Source organism: Physeter macrocephalus, chromosome 11, assembly GCF_002837175.3.
Source record: "Physeter macrocephalus isolate SW-GA chromosome 11, ASM283717v5, whole genome shotgun sequence".
Taxonomy (NCBI): Eukaryota; Metazoa; Chordata; class Mammalia; order Artiodactyla; family Physeteridae; genus Physeter; species Physeter macrocephalus.
The window spans coordinates 21004840-21032383 of NC_041224.1; the positions used below are offsets into that span (position 1 = coordinate 21004840).

The 27544-nt window shown below is 35.8% G+C and overlaps 1 protein-coding gene across 1 annotated transcript in view; it reads right to left on the bottom strand.

Annotated features, from left to right (window-relative positions):
* MALRD1 (MAM and LDL receptor class A domain containing 1) overlaps positions 1 to 27544 on the bottom strand; it is a 653641-nt gene that overhangs the window by 483204 nt on the left and 142893 nt on the right. The window contains exons 15-18 of the mRNA XM_024129703.1: positions 13487 to 13639; positions 12498 to 12603; positions 11652 to 12019; positions 7650 to 8062 (exon numbers count right to left, since the gene is read on the bottom strand). Coding sequence (XP_023985471.1) covers positions 7650 to 8062; positions 11652 to 12019; positions 12498 to 12603; positions 13487 to 13639 — 1040 coding nt within the window. The remainder of the gene's footprint in view (positions 1 to 7649; positions 8063 to 11651; positions 12020 to 12497; positions 12604 to 13486; positions 13640 to 27544) is intronic.

The window sequence follows — 27544 nt, forward strand, 5'->3', positions numbered from 1 at the left end:
AAATGGCAAATAAACCTCACAACTGAGATTTCAACCCCATTCAGAGCCCCTCAGCCGTACAGCCTCGCTATGGCAAAATCTGCAAAATCAGACACGGTGACACCCCCCCTCCACACACACACACACACACAGACACACACACACACACAGACACACACACACACACACACACACAGCGTCTATGTTTTCTCACTCCATTTTACTGCTCTAGCCAGAAGGGAGGGTAAAAGGATTTGGAATTGGAAGTATGCATGAGTAGAAAGGACCCAAATGGCTCATATATGCAACACCAGGGACAAAAAGAAACCAAACCAGAGACAAAAACAAACCAAAGCATAGTTACATGAAGTTTCAAATAGGCCACAGACTGAAAAGGGATAAGACACACTGGAATTAAAACATTCATAATTACTATTTTTCTAACTCTTTTTTCTTTTTTTTACCAACCGATCAGCAATTTTAAAAAGTTAAACCCAACAACCCAAGTCTGTCTTTCTCTTTCTGTTTCTTTTCAGCATGGATTATATAAATATTTTGGATACTACTATAGCATGTATTAATTTCTATCACTTTCTAAATGACCCATAATATACAATATATATTAATAATATATATAAAGTATTTTTCCAATGTTTAATGACCCATATTAATATTCTACTATAATTTTGGAGGGTCAAAAATATTAGATGCCGTTTAGTATTACATAAGTCATAATGAGTAGGATTTAAATAATGGATTTATTAAGAAATTAGACTTGCTTTCTGAACCTTGCATTCTTGTAATACTCTCTACCTAAACTTTTCTTCCCTTCTCTACTCACACATTCTTCACACCAGAAACCAAGCTCATCACTTTGTATCAGGATGTGATGAAGAGCTGACACACAAAGCTGTGATTATATTTGAATTCAGTGGAAGAACATAGCCCATGAGAAACTTAAGACTGTAAAATAAGATTTAGTAGGCTGTTCAGTAAGCAACAGATCTATGAGTGTTGCTTACACAGGCTTCAAGCCAGCAGATTCTATGCAAAACCTTTCAATGCAAATTCTAGCAAACTCTACACACTTGGAAGAAAAATGTTATATGAGGCTGCATAAATAATTTATACTTTTAGCATTTCTGTATATAATTTCACAAAAAGTGGGATCAACTTAACATTATTAAATATGGTCCTATTTTATTTGCAACATAACTTATGAAACATTTTCCCTAGAAGTACTGAAAAATGATGCATCACCTAGGATTTAAAGATATATCCCACATATGAAAAAGTAAATTATGATTATGAATAAAATTTTTAAAATCTTTTCACAAAATCCATCGGGGAAAAATCTCTTTTTCTTTGTTACTGAAGGATGTTACCAGAACACTACACAATTCTTTCAGATTTAGTCAGAAAGTTCTGTGGCATTAAGAGGTCTGGCCAAAGAATATTTTCTTTGAAAGCCCATGTCCTCTCCTTGGGCCTACCTCATACACAAAGATATACTTCAGAAAACGAGGTCATGTCAGGAAAAAGTAAGCAGAAGCTTGTAAATACTGGTTCTTGTGATGCCAAAGAATTAATAAGTTGCATTAAACAAGGTTTTTTGCAATACTTATCAGTGACTGCTGCTGATACTGAATCCGTGCCAAGAAACTCAATCCTCCAAGAGAAAAGCAAAAGGGAGACAGATTTCAATTCTGAATAAGGAAATATTTTCTGTCAGTGTGTCCAAAGGTAGGATGGAAAAACCCTGTGAATTAATAAATTCTTAATATTGGAGGTTCAAGAGTACAACTCGGTCAAATACTCAGTGAGAAAGTGCTTGAGCTGATTTTATTGTTAAATAATTCAAAATGGAGTGTTTTAGGATTCTGATACAGTGCACCACCAATAAAGGCTGCTGAAAACATCAGATAATGGGTATTTGTGTGAAACAGTTCCTTCTCATTATGTACCTAGACTCTCATTTAAGTGTAAGTAAAAATGTGATGTGTAGGTGAGAGCAGAAATGAAGAAGAATCTCATTGTGTTCCCTTTGCTAGAAATTGTCCTTTCAGCAGGGCAGGAGTATGATCAGCATTATAAGAGTTGAAACCTCTTTAGAAGCTATCATTTGAGTTTTCTTCAAAATAGTTGTAATAAAGTGTCCCTTCTTTCTCATTTTCATTCAGCAACCTCTACAACTGAGCATGGCTCAAATATTCTTCCTTGCTGACATGCGAATATGACCTTGCAAATAGGGTGCTCTATTAACAAGTTCTGATGTATTGATTTTTCATGGAAATTTACTGCTGATGGTATAAACTCAGAAAAAAGAGACATGTCTCCTATCCAAAATGCATGCTGGGGAAATGAATTAGCAGGGAGTTCTAAGAAATTCTAAATAATGTTTTAAAAAACTAAAAGAAGTCTTTTTTTTTTAATTTAAGTATAGCTGATTTGCAATGTTGTGTTAGTTTCAGGTGTACAGCAAAGTAATTCAGTTATACATATAAATATGTATATATATATTCTTTTCCAGATTCTTTTCCCTTATAGGTTATTATAAAATATTGGGTACAGTTTCCTGTGTTATACAGTAGGTCCTTGTTAGTTATCTATTTTACATATAGTAGTGTGCATATGTTAATCCCAATTCTTAATGTACCCCCCCTTTCCCCTTTGGTGACCATAAGTTTGTTTTCTATGTCTGTGGGTCTATTTCTGTTCTGTATATAAGTTCATTTGTATCTTCTTTTTTTAGATACCACATATAAGCAGTATCATATATTTGTCTCCCTCTGGCTTACTTCACTTAGTATGATAACTTCTAGGTCCATCCATGTTGCTGCAAATAGCATTATTTCATTCTTTTTTATGGTTAATATTCCATTTTATATATATATATATATATATATATATATATATATATATATATCCCATCTTCTTTATTCATTCATCTGTCGATGGACATTTAGGTAGCTTCCATGCCATTATTCTCCTACACAAGACTATTACAGCATAATTTTTGTTTCTGTATTATGAAAATCTGGAAGTGTCCTCTAAAATATATTTAGGAAACATGTAGGGAAAATAGGTACAATTTCACAACATTGATATATTTTGAAAATTAGCCTTTTGGAATCAATCTGTCATTCTCCATGGCACATAAATAAACACATTTTTCAGATCACAAGAGTAGCATTTGGAGAGTCAAAATTATTAGTTTACTAAATTGTGATCTTATTGGAAAAACAGTTTACTCAAGGAATCACTGGAACTATTAATCTTTGAGTTGTTACATATTGAATTTGAAAATCAAAATATTCAAGATAATATATTTTTCAGGTTTCCCAGTACCATTTACTAAAGAGCGACTATCCTTTCCCCATGTATTCTTGGAACCCTTAAAAAAGATTAGTTGACTATATGTTTGGGTCCACTTCCAGGTTCTCTATTCTGGGTTCTCTATGTGTATGTTTTTATGCCAGAAACAAAATGTTTTGAATATAAGTACTGTGTACTACAGTTTCAAATCACGAACAGTGATGACTCCAGCTTTGTTCCTCTTTCTGAAGATTGCTTTGACTATTCAGGGTCTTTTGGGATTCTGTACAAATTTTAGGATTGTTTTCCTAATTCCATAAAAAATGAATGTCAAGAGAGATTGCACTGAACTATAGATCCCTTTGGGTAGTATGAATACTTTAACAATATTAATACTTCCAAATCATGAAAATAGGACATCTATCAATTTACTAGTCTTACAAATTCTTTCAATAATGTCTTATAGTTCTCAGTGTACAGATCTTTCACCTCTTTGGTTAAATTTATTCCTAAATATTTTATTCTGTTTGGTGATATTGTAAATGGGATTGTTTTCTTAATTTTGTTTTCAGATCATTCACTGTTTGCATAGAAATGAAACTAATTTTTGTATGTTGATTTACTGTCATACAACTATATTAAATTCATTGATTAGTTCTAAAAGTTCTTTGGTGGCGTGTTTAGAGGTTTCTATATACAAGATCATGTCATCTGCAAACACAGTTTTACTACTTCCTTCCTAATTTGGATGCATTTTATTTATTTTTATTGCCTAATTGCTCTGGCTAGGACTTCCAGTACTACTTTGGATAGAAATGGTGAAAGTGAGCCTCTCATTGTCTTGTTTCTGATTTTAGAAGAAAAGCTTTCAGCTTTTCATGACTGAGTTAATGTTATCTGTGGACCTACCATATTTATTACGTTGAAGTATATTCCTTCTGTATCTAATTTATTGAGAGATTTTTAATAAGAAAAAAATTGCTGAATTTTGTCAAATGCTCTATCTGCAAGTATTGAGATGACTGTATAGTCTTCATTTTGTTAATGTTGTGAGACAACTTCGAGCAGCTTAATTTACGTGTAATGGATGTTTCTAAAGGAGAGGAGAGAGAGGAGGAGAAAGTTCTGGGGACTCTGAGTTAGTTAAAGCTTTCGTAGATACAACCCAAAAGCTTGATACATGGGATAACATATTGGTAAGCTGGACTTCACCAAAATTCAAAAGAATATGCTCTTCAAAAAAATCTCTTAAAAGAATGAAAGGACAAGCTACAAACTAGGAGAAAATACTTGTATTTCATATATATCTGATAAAAGGTTTGCATCCTGAAAATATTTTAAAAGCTCACAACTCAATAATAAGAAAACAAAAAAACCCAATTTAAAAATAGGGCAAAAGATTTGAACAGACAACTGAAACTAGACATTTGTTTGGCAAATAAGCACATAAAAATACGTTCAACATAATTAATACTTAGGTCATTGCAATCAATACCACAATGAGATAACCACTGTATACTTGGAATGGTTAAAATTAAGAAGACTGATAATAACAAGTATTAACTAGGATGTGGAGGAACTGGAACTCTCATATTTTGCTGGGAATCAAAAATGGTATAATTTGTTGTGACCACCTAGAGGGGTGGGATAGGGAGGGTGGGAGGGAGGGAGACGCAAGAGGGAAGAGATATGGGGACATATGTATATGTATAACTGATTCACTTTGTTATAAAGCAGAAACTAACACACCATTGTAAAGCAATTATACTCTAATAAAGATGTTAAAAAAAATGGTATACTTTGAAAAACAGTGGAAGAGTTTCTTAAAAAGTTAAACATACTCCTTCTATATGATCCAGCCATTCCACTCCTGGGTATTTACCCAAGAGAAATGAAAGCAGATGTTCATATAAATACTTACACACAAATATTCACAGCAGATTTATTTATAATAGCCCAAACTACAAGCAACCCATATTCTGATCAATAGGTAAATGGAGAAGCTGTGCTGTATCCATATAATGGAATACCATTCAGCAATAGAAAATGAAGTATTGATATATTCTGTAATAAGAATGAATCTCAAAATAATTACACTGAATGAAATACATCAGAAAAAAAGTACATACTGTACTATTTCACTTACAGTATAAAAGTTTGGGAAGTGTACATTAATGTACACTGAGAGGCAGTTCGGTGGTTATCAGTGATGGAAGTGAGGACCAGAAGGAGGTATTACGAAGGGATATCAGCAAAGATTTTAAAATGCTGTACATTTATATTTGAATTATCTTGATTGTGGTGATGGTTTCAAAACTTTCAATATGTATAGTTTATAATATATCAATTATATCTCAATTAAAGCTCATAATAAAAAGTAGAAGTGTGACCTGAAGTTTTATATGCAATGACTTGCTGACCATGCCACACATAAAAGCAGTGGCTGATTATTTCAACTGATGTTAATAAGCCAAACAGTTCCTACACCTGCGTGTACAATCTGGTCCTATCCCATGTATTTCATTTTAAATGAATGATCCTGAAAAATCTTTGAATTTTTCTTTTAAACAAATATTTAATGAGTACCTGTTATCTGCTGGGCATGATACCAGGTAACTTCACCTGCAGTGTCACAGTCAATGACAACGTTGGTTGTTGCTGCTCTTGTTCACTAGAACAGAAGCTATGTATATCCATTACCCGATGAACAAACACATCCTGTTGCTTAAATTGGACCCAGTCCTTACCATCTTAAACAGATCATCTACACAGCATGCAGAATCTCTGATTTCATCTTTTTATGTCTAAAATTCATTAAAAAAAAAAAAAGAACCCTTGGATAAAATCAAATAGAGCATTCTGTATAAGCCAGGATTGGTTTCAGATCTCAATATTTATGTTTTATATTCACAACCAAAGGATTCCTTGGTTAGTTCCACGGTCAACTGACTCTGAAGCTGTTCCCGTGTCAAGCTGATTGTCTTCTGGAAACCAATGCTTGACTAAATATCATAAGTAGAGTTTATCCATTAAATACTAGTGAAGCCCAAATTACAATTGACCTGATTAGACTAAGAATTAATTTGAAGTGGATAAGCCATTATTAAATAAAAGTCAAAGATCCCTCTTCAAAAAGGAAAAAAAAAAAAAAAGATCCCTCTTCAATTTCATTTCACACGATTACCTGCATCTTACCATTGTGGCTGAACTGCAAAATATCACTCTGCACATGGCAGATTAGTTCTCATGATTTCAGCTTATGTCTATCTGGACAAATCACCAATCCCAATGTGTTCTCTACTGAGCACGTACAATGTACATCTATGATGGCATTGATGTACCAGCTGGCCTGGAGCTAAGTTCTTGGCTACAAAACTGTTAACTCGAGGCATTCAGATAAAGACAGTGCTTTTAATTAGGGTAACTGAGAAGTTTGGTATATGCAAAAAAAAAAAAAAAAAAAAGTTTAGCCAGTAAAGGTAAGAAGTTTCTTCCAATATATCATATATGTAGATCTATTTGGCCAAAAGGGGAAAACAATATTCAACGCTCCTACATGTTACAGGCTGTATGACATATTGGAAGCAGAAAGAACATGAATTAACTAGACACTTGTGGGTTCTAGTCCAAGTCTTTGTTTTCCTGCTTACCATCTATTTGGCCAGGGATAAACAACAACCTGAGTTTTTTCCTTTATATCTATAAAATTGGCAAAAAGGATCTCTGACTTACCCACTACAAGGAATTGCTGAATCAAATAGATAATATATGCAAAAGTCCTTCACAAAACTGTAAAAGCCACATAAGCATTTGAACTTTCTATTGCAAGTCTGACTTTCAGGAGAAGGCAGGTAAGATTAAGAGTAAAGAATATTCCGCCAAGAGTACGAAACCTAGATTCAGACTCTGGTTCTGCCCCAGAATAGCTTTTCCAACAAAGCCTGCACTCTTCCTGGATGTTTTTTGCTTACCTACGAAAATGTGAAAAAGTCAAATGATAGATTCAAAATAACAAATTTGAGAGTCTGAACTTTTTGCAGAAGACAAAAGATTGTGTGAAACTCTTTTCCTCCAAGTTTTTCATTTCAGCACAACAATTACTTAAAACTGGAGGACCCGGCAGCTGTGTCCAATGCCGTGTGTCCAGCTTTAGAGACTTTAATCACATTATTGTGGGTAGTCAAGGAGGAAAGCAACCGAACGAGCTTTGGTACACCCTTAATTAAATGACAAATGTGTGTCAAAGTAACTGATCAAATTTCACTTACTTTTAATTCAAGAATATAGTGATCTTTCATATTCCTTAGACATCCTGATTCATTTCCAATACACCTTGTGAAGCCCATTATCCATACCTGAAAAGGCCACCTGCTGAAAATGTTGAGGTGTTTCCTTATCCAAATGTTGCCTTGATTCCCAAATATCTGCCATAGCAGCTGTCCTCTTGTGTTGTTCCAGATTCGCTGGTAGATGGCCAGCTTGTAAATGTGCTTTCCGAACATGTGGTAATAAAAGCGGAAGGTGCAGCCCTCTACATCAGTGGCATTAAGGATCGGGCTGAGTAAAGCAGCTCGGTGTTGGAAAACCTGTGGTTCAGAAGATTCTATGTAGAGATAGTGTCCTTTAGCTGTGCCCAAAGTATAATCCTTCATCGGCCCTGTATTAAGTGTTGACGTTGGACCCTGGTTCCAGGTCCAATCAAAATCATCTCCTGTATCTTGTTCCCAGTTACAAATTCCATTTTCAAAGTCACATTGAAGTTCAGGTACTGAAATTGGCATGAAATAAAATCAAAAGATGACCAAGGACAAAAATAACTATGAATGGGAATACTATCAATAGTTGATACTTTGCTCCTGCCAAGGTAAACCACTTTAATTTTTTTAATGCAACATTAAAGCAAAAGGTTTAAAAGAGTAACTAAATCCTAGATAATACATCAAATAATAATATTTTATAGCCAGAAGGTGGAATTACTTTGGCCATTATTTCCCAAATGCCTTTTCTACCCCTCCCTGGCACATTGTTATTACCCAAACTCTATGCAAATGATCACTACCCCATGGCTGGCTTGCTGCAACAAACTTCTGGCTCAGTGGATTTCAACTTTAGCTGAATGTTCCAATCACCAATGAACATTAAAAAAAAAAAAAAATTAAAGCTCAGAATTCACCTCCAGACCTGTTGATTTAATTCGTTCAAATGGTATAGCTAAACATCAGGAAACTTTACTAGCTCACTTGGTGATTCTAACATGCAGGGCTAACAAGAGTCATAATTGAACAGATTTCTACCTTTCAGCACCCCTTGGGGTGCACGGTAAAATTGCTTACTCCATGGTAAAGTCCTGCACAAATACTACTATGTTCGGTATGGAGTGAAGCCCAAGAATCCATATTTTTAACAAGCACCCAAGATGATTCTGATGCAGGTATTTTCCAGACCTCACTTTGAAATCAAATTCTTCTCTCTGGTTCCATCCTGCCCCAGTTTCAAGCATCCCTCCACACTTGTAAAAGAATGACCATCTTTAAATGGTAGTTTATCATTTTTTTTCCTCTATTGAGAATCCTTTAATATTGACTCATTTAATCTCAGCTTAAATCTAAACTTCTCTTTCAAGCTTCACTCTTCCCAGATTAAAATAACTCCCTGTTCGTCCGCAACTGCCTTTCCCCTTGGCATGCACCAATTTACCAACGTGCCCTAAACCTCTCACCCCTCTATCTCTATTTATGCTTATTATTATGCCTATTTTGCCAGTTCTTAGCTGTGTCTCCGCAGTGGTAATCTTTTCTTCTCACTGGATTGTGGCTCCTTTGAGCTGGTGCTTTTAAACTTCTAACTCCCTTCGGTCAACAGAAGAATTCAAAGCACTTTTCAAGAATTGACCAGTCCCTTATCAACTGAATACTCTACCTACATTTGTAGGATACAGGAATGTATGCATTTTTCAAGACGTGATGATTTTGTCGACACCAAGTACTTGTTTAGAATATACAAATACTGTATTTGCATACAAATGTATACAAATACATTTGACAGTATTTGGGCAAAAGGGACAGGTTTTAAAATTAAGGAGGAGTTCCACATTTTAGCTTCATTTACATAAGTTAATATTTTTGAAAGACAAACGTCAGCTGGCCTTTAACCATTCATCTTATAATGGCACTTGGCGCCAAAGTGAACAAATATTCTGAAACAATAACTAAAAGGATATGTGAATAAATGCAGCCAGGCGAGAACAAATCATCTGTCTCTGAAAACCACAGAACAGGAGTTTAGACCTAATGAAGGGAATCAAGTGAGTAAATGGCAAATGAGCTTTCTTTTGATGTTTCCTCACTTGTGACTAATCAACGCAGCTGGGACGTGAACTGGACCCCACAGGTCCCCTGCAGGTGTCAGTCTTGGGTTGTGCAGAGGAAGGGGGATGTCAAGCTACTGAGGTTTTTGACATAAAACTGGCGCTAAAGCCAACAGATTTTTACATTGCCTGTCTTCATACTGACTGCATGCTCAATCTTTATTTCAAAAGGGAAGGCACGTGGCTCCACCCTTAAATGAAAGACCACGTTCTAAACATACTTTAGAAAATAGAGCATCAATTTCTGGATGTCTAACGCATTCTATGCTAATAAATTACTATGTCTAGGGACTTCCCTGGCGGTCCAGTGGTTAAGACTATGCACTTCCACTGCAGGGGGTGTGGTTCGATCCCTGCTCGGGTAACTGAGATCTTGTATGCCGCGTGGCGCAGCCAAAAAAAAAAAAAAAAAGTAAAAAGGAAGTCTCCATTTAAAAAAAATTACTATGTCTAGATGGAAGGCTGCAAGAGAAACTGACAGTCACTACTATTTCCTTTCATTGATACTTAGTCACAAGAAGTATTTTGATAATCCCATTCTACTCAGAGAATGCTGAGAAGTTTGAAGGATAATTTGCTTATTTTCAGTAACAGATCAACGTTTTTTAAGAAGTGGGATTTGAAGTGCATGAAAAAGATGAAAAGGCTTTCTAAATTTGCAAAAATAAGTTACCTTTAGGACAAGCAACACTTCTTATAACGGCCATTGTTGAAATCATCAATTTTATTTATATGCACTAAAGGTATTAGCTGTGTAACGAGCTGCACGGTAATTCTGACTTTAATGTGCCTGACTGTATTAAACACCACATATGTGCAAAACTCTCTACAATGATTTATATGGAAATTTCTCAATGTAATGTTTCCTATGATGTACCAAGCATTTGATGGCTATACTTTGGTTTATGGTAAGCCTCCCAATTTAATAGGCACATAACTTGAATTTAAAGAATTGTTGCTATTTCTGGGTAAAGAAAGATGCAAACTCTCTCTGACTGATGTTGGTAATTAAAAAAGGAAAACGTCTCTTAGCCTCTGACTCATTTTCAGGAGCAAATGCACTGGGCGCTACCAGGAGCCAGGTTTATTAAATTGCAAGATACACATAATCATCAGGTACGATAAACTTTTTGGTAATTTAAACCAGAAGCTCGGGGCTTATCTTTGACACCTCACTCTCTGCTCCCTATAGCCAGAAGATTTTTAAACGTCCCTACTAAATATCCCTCCTCCAACTTCAGTCCATCCATCTCCACCACTTGTCACTGTGATACAGGCTGCCAACCCCTCTCAGGGGAACTACTGCCAATGGCCTCCTAGTAAATCTCCTGAATCTACTCTCCTCGAATCCATTCATTACACTGTATCCACAGTGACATTTTTAAATCTGCCAGTTTTATTATATTACCTTCCTTCTTGAAAACCTTCAGATGAGGGCAAACTTCCTTAAGATGGTCCACAAAGATCTGCTAATCTGGCCTCCATCTCCATCCTTATGTTGCATCCTGTTTCCCCTTATTGCCTTACTCCAGCCATACTGGGTATCTTGCAGCTGCCATGCAGTCATCTATCAGGGCTTTGCATACATGCATTTACTTATTATTTTTCAGATCTCAGCTAAGTCACCACCTCTAGAAAGTCCAATGCCATAATTATAGAAAGCCATAGCACCCCCATTTGAAACTCCTGTCAAAACTGTCATTTTACATTTATTTTTTAAATATGTGAATATCTATCTCCTCAATTGGACTGTAAGCTCCCTGAGGTCAGGGACTCTGTATAATTGCACTCATCACTATATCTCTAGTATCCAGTTCATAAATGTACATAATAAATACTGATGGCTTGACTAATTAAGTAATCACACATAACATTCATTGACTTTGGAACAACGCTTAGGGCCTTTGTCTTGACTGACTAGAAAACAGTGAACCAATCCATGTCACCACCATCAAAATGAGTAAGAGGGACCAGAAAGAAAAGCACTTACCACAGGTGGCCTCATCAGTATAATCACCACAATCATCCACCAGATCACATAACTGAAGCTTTTTTATGCAAGTCTTAGTGTGTAGACACCAGAAATGATCTGGCCCTTCACAGCTCTTCGAAGGGGGTGGAAGAATACAATTTTCAAATCTGACATCATCAATAGCCGAGACCCCATCATAAACACCAAGGCTGACTTTATGTAGTGACAAATGGAAGGGCTGAGTGAGGCGTCCAAGCTGAACAGTTGCCTGTGACCACTGGTTGCCCTGGTTATATAATACTCGCCAGAGTACTGTGGAGTCACTGGAATTTTCCATGTGTAGCTGTAACTCAGCTGCTCCCACTGATAGGCCATAGTTATAAAACCTGAAAGAGAACAAACAAAAGAAATGGAAATATTTATGGAATAGACTAAATATTTAACTTTTAGACTCTTCCACTCAGTTAACAGTCAATTAAAAATCAGTTATAATAATAGATGCTTTTATTTATTATTGCAGTAATTGTGGTCACCTGTTTGCAAGAGCTTATCTGCCGAGGTGCATATTCTGGCTCTGAGGACCCCATGAACCTTTCTCAAGGAGTTTAGTCCAGAACACAGGAAGCAGTGTTAATTAAATTATAATCCATTGTTGGAGGGAGAGTCCCTTTCATCTTAAGAAAGAACACAACAAATACTGATAATGTGCTCCTAAGTAAAATGCTAATTGTGTGGATCTAATGCAATAGCTATTTTTAAAGCAAAGCCAGACTACAGGACAAACGCAGGATTACTAGTAAATGCAGAAGTAGGCCTGGAACCGCCAGGCTGCTAGAGTAGTTGACCATTGTTTTTACTATTTACCAGAAGGAAAGTGTGCATCCAGGTCCTGTCTGGCCAAAAGTTGGGCTCTGGAGTTTAGCAATTTGTGATAAGCTGTTGCTTTTCTTCAGAATGAACATAAAGTGCCCTATTGGGATACAAAAAGAAACCATAAGTTTAACCTACTAAATTCTAAAATGAGACATCTGTCTGTAAACCCTACACTGAAGACTATACAACAATTAAAAATCAATAAAAGTGACTGTTAGTCAAATTTACTCTTATAAATATTAAACTATTATCTAGAGCTAGGTCAAAATTATGCCAAAAACAACTGGTAATTTCAGTTAATTCAGCCAAAAATATATCTATATTCTATCTCCAAAAACCCATAAAGGAGTGGTTCTATGTTGACAACATAAATATAATCGACAATATTCAACTATCCTACTATTTGTTGTAGTAACACAGAACTTTACTGCTTCTCTTTCTCTTCTCAGACCCGAGCAAAGGTAAACTGAACTACAGATCTTCCTCGACTTAAGATGAAGTTACGTCTGATAAACCCATCGTAAATTGAAAATATCAGCGTCCAAAATGCATTTAATACACCTGACCTACTGAACATCACAGCTTAGCCGAGCCTACCTTAACCATGCTCAGAAAACTTACATTAGCCCACAGTTGGGCAAAATCATCTCAGAGCCTATTTTATACTAAAGTGTTGAAAATCTCATGTAATTGATTGAATGCTGTCCTGAAAGGGAAAAACAGAACGGTTGTCAGTGCATCAACTGTCCACCATGGCGACTGCGCGGCTGACTGGGAGGAGCGCCTCTGTCCAGCAGCAGGAGAGAGTATCACAAGTATATTGCTAGCCCGGGGAAAGGTCAAAATTCAAAATGTGAAGCACAGTTTCTACTGAACACGTATCTCCTTTCACACCATCATAAAGCTGACAAATCATTAGGTCAAACCACCACAAGCTGGGGAAAGTCTGTAGGTACAGAGACACTGTGCGTCCTTCTTACCTTGAGATGTGTTGTGAGTGTGATCCCAAGGTGGAACCTGTTGCTCAAAATCAGCAGAGAGGTTACTTCTAGAGCTCCAGGTCCAGTCAAAATCATCCTCACTAGCTGCTTCAAACCAACCACAGCTGTTTGCTTCAAAGTCACATTCAGAAACTGAAGAACAAAAACGTAGCTTTTAGGGTGGCTCTCCAAGGTGATCACACACTTTAAGAAGGGTAGACAACCCTTCTACCCTTGGAAATCACCTTGTTACTCCTCCCTAAGTACATTAAAGCCACAGTTGATGAAAAAAAGGATCCTATCTGATCCTCCCAAAAACTCAGAATTGTGCTTTTCATAATGGAAATTGATAAGGCAAAATTATCAATTTAAGAATATTTCCCAAATATTCTTTCTAAGAAACAGCATCATTCAGCCACATTGCTTATAGAATTGCCAAGGTCTGCCTAACTTATTTTGACACTCATGTTAGTTTCTCTGCTGCTATTACATCATCTGGAAGACTTCATTGTTCCTACAGAGTATTTTACACTAAACCATGAAAAGCTACTTCTAAAAAATGTAATGTTTGAAAAATTCAGATCCATTATATTTAATATGAGTGTTCACCTCTAATTTTTGTAGAGCTTACTATTTCCCAAAGCACTGAATACATCACCTAACTGGCAGAAGGCAGAATAATTTGACCTACTTTTCAAGTAAATATGAAGAGAAATAGTTAAGTTACAAAAAGACATTCTGGAGGAGGAAAAGAAGAAAAGAGACAGAAAGGGAAAGAATGGGAAGTTATCATAATAGCAAATTATAGCTAATATGTGGTGAATACCTAATGTAATAGACCCTGTACTGAAGACTTTATATAAATCTAGCTTTTACAATAGCTCTTGGGAGAAGGTACTATTATTGCTGCTTTACAGAGGAAGAAAGGAAGGTTTAGGCACGTTTTTAACTTAACCAAGGTCATATAGTTAGAAAGTTGTAGAGACTGATTGAAATCCAAATATTCTAACTCCTAGTCTAATATTCTTTCTGCAACTGCTGACAATAACTTTTAATTGTCATTAGATTAGAAAAGGGATAAACCAGAAAGGCATAATCTGAATTTGGTTACTGTGGATATTCAGGTGTTACTACAGACTCCAGTGCAAAATAAGATTTGCCCCCATTGATGATTACTACACTGGGATCCTTGGCCATTGGATATTTTTATCCAAGGATATAGTAATAAACTATATAGATCTTCCCTTAAAAAAATAACTTAGGAAGTAAACAACAAATATAAAAGATAAAAGTATAAAGTAAAACACTCAGTGAGATTAAAAAATGTTAAACTGTAAAGGCATTTTTACCTAATGATAAATCATGCTTAATTTCGAAAATGCTTCCTTCCACGTGGGGAGGAATGTGAGTTGAGTAGTAACATCATAAACACTATTGATTTTTTTTAAGTTTCTACGAAATATGTGATCTCAAAAAATATTTGTTTTCTATCAGGTCTCCTGGTTCAAAATATGGCCAGTAGAATACTTTCAAATTTTACCAAAAGTCAATGAGAATGTATCGATACATTTTAAAATAAATACTTTAAGAATGGTGCATCAACTTTAATGAGCAAGAGATAACCATATTTCAATAGAGACAAATAGAAATCAGCAAAATGGAGAGACTACTGCTATACCTAGAATAAAGATTTCTCGAGTTTAGAAATCTGTGGTGAAGCAAAATTAAATGCTACTCAAAAGTGAAAAACAATAATGATAAGACAAGTTAGGAATAAATGCTAAGAATATTTAACTCTTTGTATTTTCAACAGCCATCTCTATAAATATAAATGACCCATAAATATATATAGATTCCAGTATGTAGATGCTATTTCAATCCCAGGGAAAGCAAATACTTTTGATTCCTATTTCAGACAATCCAAAAAATTAGGATCCAGGAGTTTTTGTTATGCAAATAGAGAAAGAAAACAAGTTATTGCTACTATATATCTATCCCACATACATCCCTGGAAAAGGAAACTTATCATCTGCTATCTCAGGAGATACTGCTGTGGAAATAAATGAATATTCAAATAGTAGTAAAATTTAAGAAACTATTGCAGCAATTCTGTAGTTCTTAGATAAGGCTCTTCAAAGATAGTGATTTTTAAGAGATGATTATGCTGTTAAAATTCAAATGTGCCTTTCTAGTATACTTTGTTCCTACATATTTAGATTTCTATACACATTTAAAACCTCACCTTGATTAATCAGAGGTGTAATAATCAGAAGAAATTAACCTTCTTGTTAGCCAGGAATCAAATATACACCTCATTAGAACAGTTTTTTGAAAAATATGTAATCTTTTACTTAGAAATACAATATCCTGGGTAAGTTTTAATAAATGAGGTTGAAGGATTTTTTGCTGTTTTCTAGAGCAACATTATAGACTTTCTCAATTATCATCATCATCATCAGAATCGACATTTTGCAATAACAACTGCAGTTACCATTTATTCAAGGTTTACTGTGTACCAAGCTTTGTGCTAGGGGCTGTTAACATTCAAAACAGGTCGTCTACTGACACAGAATTTCCAAAAATTATGCTTGTCTATTCTATGGCTATGGATAGAAAGGCTAGTAACTCTAGCAGCTTTTAATTTTTTGAGTAAAATTACCCTCTGGCTTCTACTAGTTATGTCAGTATAATTATAGTCTCTGTCCCTGGGGAAAGGGTGCTAGGGGGTATTTGGTAGACTAACAAATAGGTCCATCACCCTACACTATGCCTGTCATTTTTAGAGCTTTTCACTGAGGGAAAAGAAGATGAATTTCTGTAGGAGCAAAGAAAACTTGTTGGGGCGGGGGGGGACAACAGAATCAGATGCTGTCTCATTTCAGATTCACTGTTTTAGAACTTCTTTGATGGTTTGGGATGATTCCTACCGAGGTTCATGTGTAAGGAATAAACATGAAGTATACAAAGGTGAAATCTGGCTGACAATTTGTGCCTCACATAAAGACTTAAAAATGTAGAGAAGAGTACTTATTGGTATTCACCCAAAGGAGCTGAAAACTTATGTCCATACAAAACTCGGCACACGGATGTTTAGAGCCGCCTTATTCACAATTGACAAAACTTGGAAGCAACAAAGATGTCCTTCTGTTGGTGAATGGATGAATAAACTGTGGTACATCCAGACAGTGAAATATTTTTCAGTGTTAAAAAGAAGTGAGCTATCAAGCCATGAAAAGACATGGAGCATGTCTTAAAGGCATATTACTAAGTTGCCAATCTAAAAAGGCTACATACTGTATGATTCCAACTATTTGAAATTATGGAAAACACAAAGCTATAAAGATAATAAAACAGTCAGTGGTTGCCAGCAGCTGGGAAGGAGGAAGAGGTGGAGCACAAAGCATTTTTTATGTGAAAAGACTCTATATGATGCCATAATGATAGTTGTCATTATACATTTGTCCAAACCTATAGAAAGTACAATACCAAGGGTGAACCCTAATGTAAACAATTGACTTTGAGTGATTATGATGTATCAGTGTAGGTTTGTCAGTTGTAAACAAATGTCCCAGTCTGGTGGGAGATGTTGATAATGGAGGAGGCTATGGATGCCTGGGGGTGTGGGGTATATGAGAAAACTTGGTGCATTTTCCTCAATTTTTCTGTGAACCTGAAACTACTCTTAAAGAGTCTTAATAGTTAACTACTAATTAATATAAGTGCGCTAAAGAAAACACAAACTTTATAGGAGGAAATATGTCCTGACACATCATGTGGTTGAACTTCAAACTCCCTTTGGTCTTAGCCACACCGGCAAAAGATGCCCAAGTTTAGGGGGAAAAAATGGCTAAACATGCAGGTGGTAATTGTAAAAAGTTAGAAAACTGGAGCCTACCACTGTGGATTACAGAGAAGCAGCAAAGGCACAAATGCAGTGTGGAAGGCATGCGTTCAATACGTATGTTATCTTACTTATTCCTCCTGAAATATACATACGAATATTGTCCCCATTTTAGAGCTGGGAAACATAAGGCTGAAAGAAGAGTAACATATAATTTCTCAGGGCTCATTACTGCTGACACAATTCCTTCCCAGACCTTTGACGTCAAAGCCTGTGCTCTTAAAAAAATTATACTGTTTCTAGTAGTTTAAAAAGTAATAATAATTATATCTAACAATTTTTGGACAATTCTTATATGCCAGGCACGTACTATGTGTTTTTAATGCAAGATCATATAAAATCTAAACATGCATAACCACAGGACATGCTCTGGAAGCAGATTCTAAACTATATAAAAGTCCACTAGATTGGCTCTCCCTGTTTATTTTAAGCTTTGTTTTTTCTCTAGCCTTTTGACCTTCCTAAAAGTTCCATGAAGGACAAAAGTTAATTGAGTATTCCAGTATGTTGGCTTCAGTTCACTGAGGTTGTACTTTGTTTGATTAAGCAGAGGTTACTACAAACGTCAAATGCATTAATACTATATATCCTATTTTAAAACATGTTCTCTACTAATTACATTGCTTTGAGCTTCAGACTTTTCCATTCATTCAAATGGTCATATGTTTGGAATTATGATAAGGTTGAAGTAACTGAACTCTAGACTTCATCAATAGTTAATATTCATTAGTTATTTAAAACATATAATAGTAAGGGAATATTTGCAAAAGTACCATGAAATTTAAAAAGTCTATAAAAATAAATAGCAATAATGAAATATTTTAAAGAATACTAAAGCATAAATAACTAAATAACATTTGGCACTCAAAATTACTGCATTTGAAATAAGAATGATTCATTACATTATTCTACATATGATTTTCAGGGTCTCCTGTGATCTGACCAATAAAGACACTGTTGGAAGACCATTCCCCATAGGTCTCTCATATTTCTGCATGTGTTATAAGCTGAGTCATTAACTGTCTATTTGTTCCAAACATCTCTTCAAGGATGTTTAAACAGCAAATAATCATGAAGAATAGAGATAGTGATTCTGTCTACCAGAGGGCAAGTTCTTATCCAATATAATATAATAAAGATAATGTTTCCCTCTAAAGCAAAGGTCAGACAAATTTGTTTGAATCCCACTATAAAAGATTTGGAATCCATAAGCTCAGGCTTTCTTAACTGTAATGCCAACCAACTTTATATGTACATCCACCTGGGCCCCTCTGTGTTGCCCTGAGACTCAGAAAGCAAGAGGAAACGAGGCAAACATGATGCTTATTATGCTGCTTGTTATACTATTAGTAATAAAGTCCTTTGTCTCTGACCCAGGAGTCTCACCCCTCCTGACATCCATAAAACTATGGCAGATCACTTGTGAGCTTATAACTAGGGTAAAGTTTCAGACCCTTCACAGTTGTCAACACAAACTACATTTAATTTTATACGTATAGTACCCACCATTAAGAAGCTTAAAATCTAGCATGGGAAATTTATAAGCAAATAGGCAATTGTAACAGCATAATAACGACCATGTACTCGTTCATTCATTCTTCATTCATCTGACAAACATTTATTGAGTACATGCTATATGTCTGGCACAGGTATAGAGCCTAAGAACACAGCAGTGGAAAAAAAGCAGTGGGGGTGGGGGAGCGGAAGAAACCAGAGAAAAAAATCTGTCCTCATGGAGATAAAATCAGAGAGGTTACTTCAATTTTTTGGCTTTAATTTTGAGTCAGATTGCAGAAAAATTGAGATGTTTTAAGGAGAGAAGTGACAAAATCTGACTTAACCTGATCACAGTGGCTGCTGTAATCAGAGAAGACAAAGTGGGTGGGGTGGGCAAGAAAAGAAGCAGGAAGATAGTACAAAAATCCAGACCTGATAATGGTCTGGGCCAGAGTGGTTACAATGAAAATAAGGATGAGTGAGGCGTTCTCGATGTATCTTGAAGGTAGACATGATAGGATTAACTGACATCAGATATGGAGTGCGAGAAAGAGAAATGAATCAATATGATCTCAAAGTCTTTGACCTGAAACAATGGAGGTACCATTTTATGAAGGGGAGAAGACTGTGAATAAGCAGGTTTGGGGGGAAGTAGAGGAAGAGGAAATACTATAGTTTCGGAAATACTAGAGTTGAGATTTCTATTAGGCATTCAAGAGATCATGTCAAGTAGAGAGCTGGATATACAAGTCTCGAGTTCAGATCAGAAATCCAGGCTGGAGATATAAATCAGAAAATAATCAGAGTGGCAAGAATAAAGCATAAAAATAGGAGAAAAATCAGAAGAGTGGTTCCTAGTGTCATGGAATCCAAGGCAAGTAAGTGTTTTAAGGAAGCGGGTAATATTATCTCGTCAAGTGCTGTTGATGAGTCAGATGAACAATGAGAATAGACCACTGAATCTAGATCACTGCTAACTTTGATGAGAACAGTTTATTTTGAATAGTGACAGCAAGGCCCCGATTGATAAAAAGAAATCAGAAAAGTTGAAGACAGTAAAATACAATTAATTCTTTTCAGGTTTATACTTTGTAAAGGGGAAAAAATGATGTGATAGCTGAGGAGGAAGTAGGATCAAGAGAAGATTTAAGACGTGAGAAATAAAAACATGTTTTTATGCTGATAGAAAAGATCTGGTAGACAGGGAAAATCGCTGGAGCAAGGTTGTAGAACAGGCAAACAGAGATGGATTCTACTTACAAGAGAAAGAGTTGACCATTAGAAGGAGCATGTTATTCAGAGTAGAGAAAAGAGTTTAAGGTGGGTAGAAGGGATACTGGAGCTCATGAAAGTCCTTTTCTGGGTATTCCTATTTTCTCAGTGAAATAGGTTGTAAAAGCATCAGCTCAAGCTAGGGAAAGGGAAGTAAGACAGATGTTGGAGAAGACAGGAGAAAGATTTATTCATTGAGAAGAGGGGGAGGAGTCGGAGGGAATGGAGTGGGGAGACATAATGTGATTCCTAGGGAGTACAAGATTCCATCTAGGGTTGTGAACGTCTGTTTAAAGTGAGAACAGATAACACTGTTTTGTTTTCTTCTCCAGCCACATTGTGCTATGCAGATTCTGGCTCTGAGAGGGTTGAGAGCCACATTTAAACAGTTTGTGCTTTAGTGACTATGATATATCAGAAGATATCAAGGCAGTTAAAGGTCAGTGTATGGCAGTCATTACAATATTAGACCATGGAGTTTAAACTGCATAAGAAAGGAAGTGAGTGCATGAGGGGATGAAGGATATAACTGCTTTACCTGGAGGGCTTTTTCTTTGGTTTCAGTTTTAACTGTTGTACTTTATTTTCTTTCCTGTGGCCTCATCTCCTTTGTGTCTAAGTGCTTGACAATGTATATAACAAAAAGTAAAATAATTTGGGGCCTAAGATATTATCGTCCTTCAGTAAGATTTATGTTTGTTTCTGCAGGCACATAAAGTAAATAATACTTGAGGATTACATCAAACTAACTTCAGGGATTGAGAGTATTTGGGGCTGGGTTTGAGACCCTGTGAGGAACAATAACTTCCAGTTCACACAGACCTCTTGGATGCAGACTTTTAGGCATTACAGATAAAATTCTGTGGAGTATACCAATCCATATTTATACTAAGCCTGGAATCCAATTTCCAAAGTGCTATAAGATTTCCAAAGTGCTATACTCAGATTCTCAACTACTTGTTCCATGTTGGCATATGAAAGTGGTGTTAAATACCAGGTTCAGATATCACGGTCTTTATTCTTACTTGGTCACTTAATTTGTCCCTTCCTTTTTACATCTTCAATGAATTCAAGTAGTTTTTTTTTTTTTTTTTTTTTTTCCAGTACACGGGCCTCTCACTGTTGTGGCCTCTCCCGTTGCAGAGCACAGGCTCCGGACGCGCAGGCTCAGTGGCCATGGCTCACGGGCACAGCCGCTCTGCAGCATGTGGGATCTTCCCGGACTGGGGCATGAACCCATGTCCCCTGCATCGGCAGGTGGACTCTCAACCACTGCACCACCAGGGAAGCCCTCAAGTAGATTAAAAATCATTTTGTTTAGATTTTCTAGTTGTTCTCAGTTAGGGGGTGTCCTGAATTACTCAATCCACCATAACTGGAAATAGAAGTTCTAGCATTTTTAATTTCCATTTTTAAAAATAGTACTTTAGAACAAATTTTATATAATAATAGTATATACAGTAGTCCCCCCTTATCCATGGGGGATATGTTCCAAGACCCCCAGTGGTTGCCTGAAACCAGCAGAGAGTACAAAACCCTACATATATTTACTATGTTTTGTGCTACACATACATACTGAAGATAAAGTTTACCAGTTAGGCACAGTAAGAATAATAACTATATAGAAGAATTATAACAATATACTGTAATAAAGTTATGTGAATATGGTCTCTCTCTCAACATACCTTACTGTACAAATTTAACGCCTTTCCATCTTAGCTAAGCACTTATGCACTGTGGCCATGACTTTTGTAGTTTGAGATGCAACAGTAAACTAGAACTAATTTTTTTCCTTCTTCACAGTTTCACAGATAGAAGATTCATTCTTACTGTAGATCTTAGTATATCTGCATACACTTTTTTTCTTTCCTTATTAAGTCAAGAACTTTCACCTTTTCACTTAAAGGAAACAATTTACAGCTTCTCTTTGGCATAATCCAGATTGCCAGAAGTACTACTCTTGTGTTTTGGGGTCATCATTAAGTCAAATAAGAGTTAGTTGAACAAAAGCACTGTAATACCATGACAGTCGACCAGATAACTGAGATGATACTAAGTGACTAAAGGGTGGAATAGAGTGAACAAAGGGATGGTTCATGTCCATGGCAGGACAGTGGGAGATTTCATCATGCTGTTCAGAACAGTGTGCAATTCAAAACTTATGAATTGTTTATTTCTGGAATTATCCATTTAATACTTTCAGACTGCAGTTGACCACAGGTAACTGAAACCACAGAAAGTGAAAGTGCTGATAAAGGGGGACTACTGTATTAAAATATCTGTAGAGTAATTATGGGTGCATAACGCTATGGTAGAATTATATAATATTGTGGAATGGGGAAAAGTTATTTTTCCTGATGTCAAATTGTTTATTATGAAATAAAGAACAAAGAAAATATATATGTGTGTCTAGATGTGTATATAAGGTGCAAATTGATCTATATGTGATACACAAATACATAATACAAAATATTCATTTAGTAACTTTCCACTCTACTTTGTGTATATTATGTTAATAGTTAATAAATTTTTGTATTTATATAGATTCTAAAATATTTTATTAACAGGTGTTATAATGGGTTCTCTATATCCAAAACAGTAATTACTATTAAATACATTCATAAGATATTAGGTCAAAATGGATACATAGTCAAACTTAGTTATACATGGTCTTTCATTTTTGTTTGGGAAAGGAAAAGAGTGAAAAAAGTTGGAAGAGCCAGAAAAAGCTAAATTTGAGCAATTTAGGATTCTTTTAAAATCAGTGAATTATTAATGTCAATACGTTTTTCAATTTGAGGTCTCTCCCGAAGCTAGAGCTCCAACAGGTACTAATTCATTTATCCATGAGGATGAGAAATCCTTAAAAATGCACTCAGTCACACAATGAATTCTGAAAGGCCAATAGTATTCCACCACATAATAAAACTTACAATTTCAACAAGGAAACAGGATGAAGGAATAAAATAACTTACAAGATAAGCATACAAAATCAAGGAATAAAAAGGCATCATTAAGAAGTGATACAGATAGGAAAATATTAATAAAACTGGACTTTACTTGCATCTTAAAAATGGAAAAAATAATAATATAAGTGACTCAGAAGTGACTGAAGAACAGGATACCTTGGGTAATGAAAGGTCCCTATGAATTTTAATGAAATAACCTGAGTTTATTAACTCCACAGATAATTGGGCTCCTCCCAAAAAGTACAAAACATTTGAAATCATTAGGTTAGTCAGAGGAAAGAAATATATTCACTACACAAAGAAGATATGAATAAAAATCTAACAGGATAGAAAAAAAATAAACCATTTTTAAAAATTCATTAATTTCTGCTATCTTAGGCAAAGAATAGTAAGACCTTTTACAAACTGTATTTTCTGTTCATTTATATTACTGCAGTATACATTTAAGGTGATTATTATCTCAAAAATTGTTCCTAGAAAGTTCAGGTTAGGGAGATGAACATAATGAGTTTACTACATGCCTGTGCCATGGTTTATTCTTGTTTTGTGGTAGCAGGCACAAAACAAGAGGTTACTGGACATTTTTCCGCGTAAATGTGACGAAGCAGAATCTCCACTCTTATTCAGCAAAAGGTAGGGAGTTATCTTTGTTTATATTTCTGAACGGGGAAGGTCTTGTGATATTCTTGAATTATTACTTAAGGCAGAGCTATTCTAACACATGGTTATCCTAATCTAAGATTCTGTTAAGCTTGTTCAAGTTTTAAAGAGAGTTAAGAATAAGAGAATGAGGTGGAGTCAAAATGGCGCACTAGGAGGACATCGAATTCACGTCTCCTCACAACTAGGGCACCTACCAGGCACTGGTGGGGGACCACAGACACCTAAGGTGACAGGAGGAACCCCCAGTGACCGGCTGCAGGATCTTGGTTCCCAGGCTAGAGGTAAGGCCCAAGCTCCTGAGGTGGGAGTTCCGAGTCCAAACTGCTGGACTAACAGAACCTCAGACCCCAGGGAATATCAATAGGAGTGAGGCCTCCCAGAGGTCTTCATCTCAGCACAAAGACCCAGCTCTATCCAACCGTCTGCAAACTCCACTGCTGGACATCTCAGGCCAAACAACCAGTAAGACAGGAATACAAACCACCCATCAGAAAAATAAAAAATGAAATGACAAAAAAAATTGTTACAGACGAAGAAGCAAAGTAAAAACCTACAAGACCAAATAAATGAAGATGAAATAGGCAACCTACCTGAAAAAGAATTCACAGTAATGAGGGTAAAGATGATCCAAAATCTCAGAAACAGAATGGAGAAAATATAAGAAATATTTAACAAGAATCTAGAAGAACTAAAGAAGAAACAAACAGTGATGAACAATACAATTACTGAAATTAAAAATACTCTAGAAGGAATCACTAAGAGAATAACAGGCAGAAGAACGGATAAGTGAGCTGGAAGATAAAAAGGTGGAAATAACTGCCAAGGAGCAGAATAAAGAAAAAAGAATGAAAAGAATTGAGGACAGTCTCAGTGATATCTAGGACAACAGTAAACGCACCAACATTCGAATTATAGGGGTCACAGAAGAAGAGAAAAAGAAAGGATCTGAGAAAATATTTGAAGAGATTATAGTTGAAAACTTCCCTAACATGGGAAAGGAAATAATCAATCAAATCCAGGAGCACAGAGAGTACCACACAGGATAAACCCAAAGAGAAACATGCTAAGACACATATTAATCAAACTATCAAAAATTAAATACAAAGAAAAAATATTAAAAGCAGCATGGGAAAAGCAACAAATAACATACAAAGGAATCCCCATAAGGTTAACAGCTGATCTTTCAGCAGAAACTCTGCAAGCCAGAAGGGAGTGGCAGGATGTATTTAAAGTGATAAAAAGGAAAAACCTACAATCAAGGTAATTCTACCCAGCAAGGATCTCATTTAGACGCGATGAGGAAATTAAAATCTTTACAGACAAGCAAAAGCTAAGATAATTGAGCACCACCAAACCAGCCTTACAACAAACTAAAGAAACTTTTCTAGGCAGGAAACACAAGAGAAGGAAAAGACCTACAAAAACAAACACAGAACAATTAAGAAAATGGTCACAGGAACATACATATCGATAATTACCTTAAATGTAAGTGGATTAAATGCTCCAACCAAAAGACACAGACTGGTTGAATGGATACAAAAACAAGACCCATACATATTCTGTCTACAAGAGACCCACTTCAGACATAGGGACACAAAGAGACTGAAAGTGAGGGGATGGAAATAGATATTCCATGCAAGTGGAAATCAAAAGAAAGCTGGAGCAGTAATTCTCATATCAGACAAAATAGACTTTACAAGAGACAAAGAAGGACACTACATAATGATCAAGGGATCAATCCAAGAAGAAGGTATAACAACTGTAAATATTTATGCACCCCACATAGGAGCACCTCAATACATAACACAAATGCTAACAGCCATAAAAGAGGAAATTGACAGTAACACAGATATAGTAGGGGACTTTAACACCCCACTTTCACCAATGGACAGATCATCCAAAATGAAAATAAATAAGGAAACACAAGCTTTAAATGATACATTAAACAAGATGGACTTAATTGATATTTATAGGACAGTGAAATCAAAGAGGAAATAAAAAAATACCTAGAAACAAATGACAATGAAAACACAATGGGCCCAAAATCTATGGGACGCAGCAAAAGCAGTTCTAAGAGGGAAGTTTAATGCAATACAATCCTACCTCAAGTAAAAAGAAAAATCTCAAATAAACATAACCTTACACCTAAAGCAATTAGAGAAAGAAGAACCAAAAAACCCCAAAGTTAGCAGAATGAAAGAAATCATAAAGATCAGATCAGAAATAAATGAAAAAGAAACGAAGGGAATGATAACAAAGATCAATAAAACTAAAAGGTAGTTCTTTGAGAAGATAAACAAAATTGATAAACCATTAGCCAGACGCATAGAGACAAAAAGGGAGAAGACTCAAATCAACAGAATTAGAAATAAGAAAGGAGAAGTAACAATTGACACTGCAGAAAAACAAAGGATCATGAGACATTGTTACAAGCAACTATATGCCAATAAAATGGACAAACTGGAAGAAATGGACAAATTCTTACAAAAGCACAACCTTCCGAGACTGAACCAGGAAGAAACAGAAAATATAAACAGACCAATCACAAGCAGTAAAATTGAAACTGTGATTAAAAATCTTCCAACAAACAAAAGCCCAGGACCAGATGGCTTTACAGGCGAATTCTATCAAACATTTAGAGAAGAGCTAACACCTATCCTTCCCAAACTCTTCCAAAATACAGTAGAGAGAGGAACTCTCCCAAAACTCATTCTACAAGGCCACCATCACCCTGATACCAAAACAAGACAAAGATGTCACAAAGAAAACTACAGGCCAATATCTCTGATGAACAAAGATGCAAAAATCCTCAACAAAATACTAGCAAACAGAATCCAACAGCACATTAAAAGGATCATACACCATAATCAAGTGGGGTTTATCCCAGGAATGCAAGGATTCTTCAAAATACTCAAATCAATCAATGTGATACACCATATTAACAAATGGAAGGATAAAAGGCATACGATAATCTCAATAGATGCAGAAAAAGCTTTTGACAAAATTCAACACCAATTTATGATAAAAACTCTCCAGAAAGTAAGCATAGAGGGAACCTACCTCAACATAATAAAGGCTATATATGACAAACCCACAGCTAACATCATTCTCAACGGTGAAAAACTGAAACGATTTCCTCTAAGATCAGGAACAAGACAAGGTTGCCCACTCTCACCACTATTATTCAACATAGTTTTGGAAGTTTTAGCCACAGCAATCAGAGAAGAAAAAGAAATAAAAGGAATCCAAGTGGGAAAAGAAGGAAAACTGTCATTGTTTGCAGATGACATGATACTATACGTAGAGAATCCTAAGGATGCTACCAGAAAACTACTAGAGCTAATCAATGAATCTGGTAGAGTAGCAGGATACAAAATTATGCAATCTCTATCAAACTACCAATGGCATTTTTCACAGAACTAGAACAAAAGATTGCACAATTTGTCTGGAAACACAAAAGACCCCAAATAGCCAAAACAATCTTGAGAAAGAGAAACGGAGCTGGAGGAATCAGTCTCCTGGACTTCAGACTATACTATAAAGCTACAGTAATCAAGACAGTATGGTACTGGCACAAAAACAGAAACATAGATCAATGGAACAGGATAGAAAGCCCAGAGAGAAACCCACTCACCTATGGTCACCTTATCTTTGATAAAGGAGGCAAGAATATACAATGGAGAAAAGACACCCTCTTTAATAAGTGGTGCTGGGAGAACTGGACAGCTACATGTAAAAGAATGAAATTAGAACACT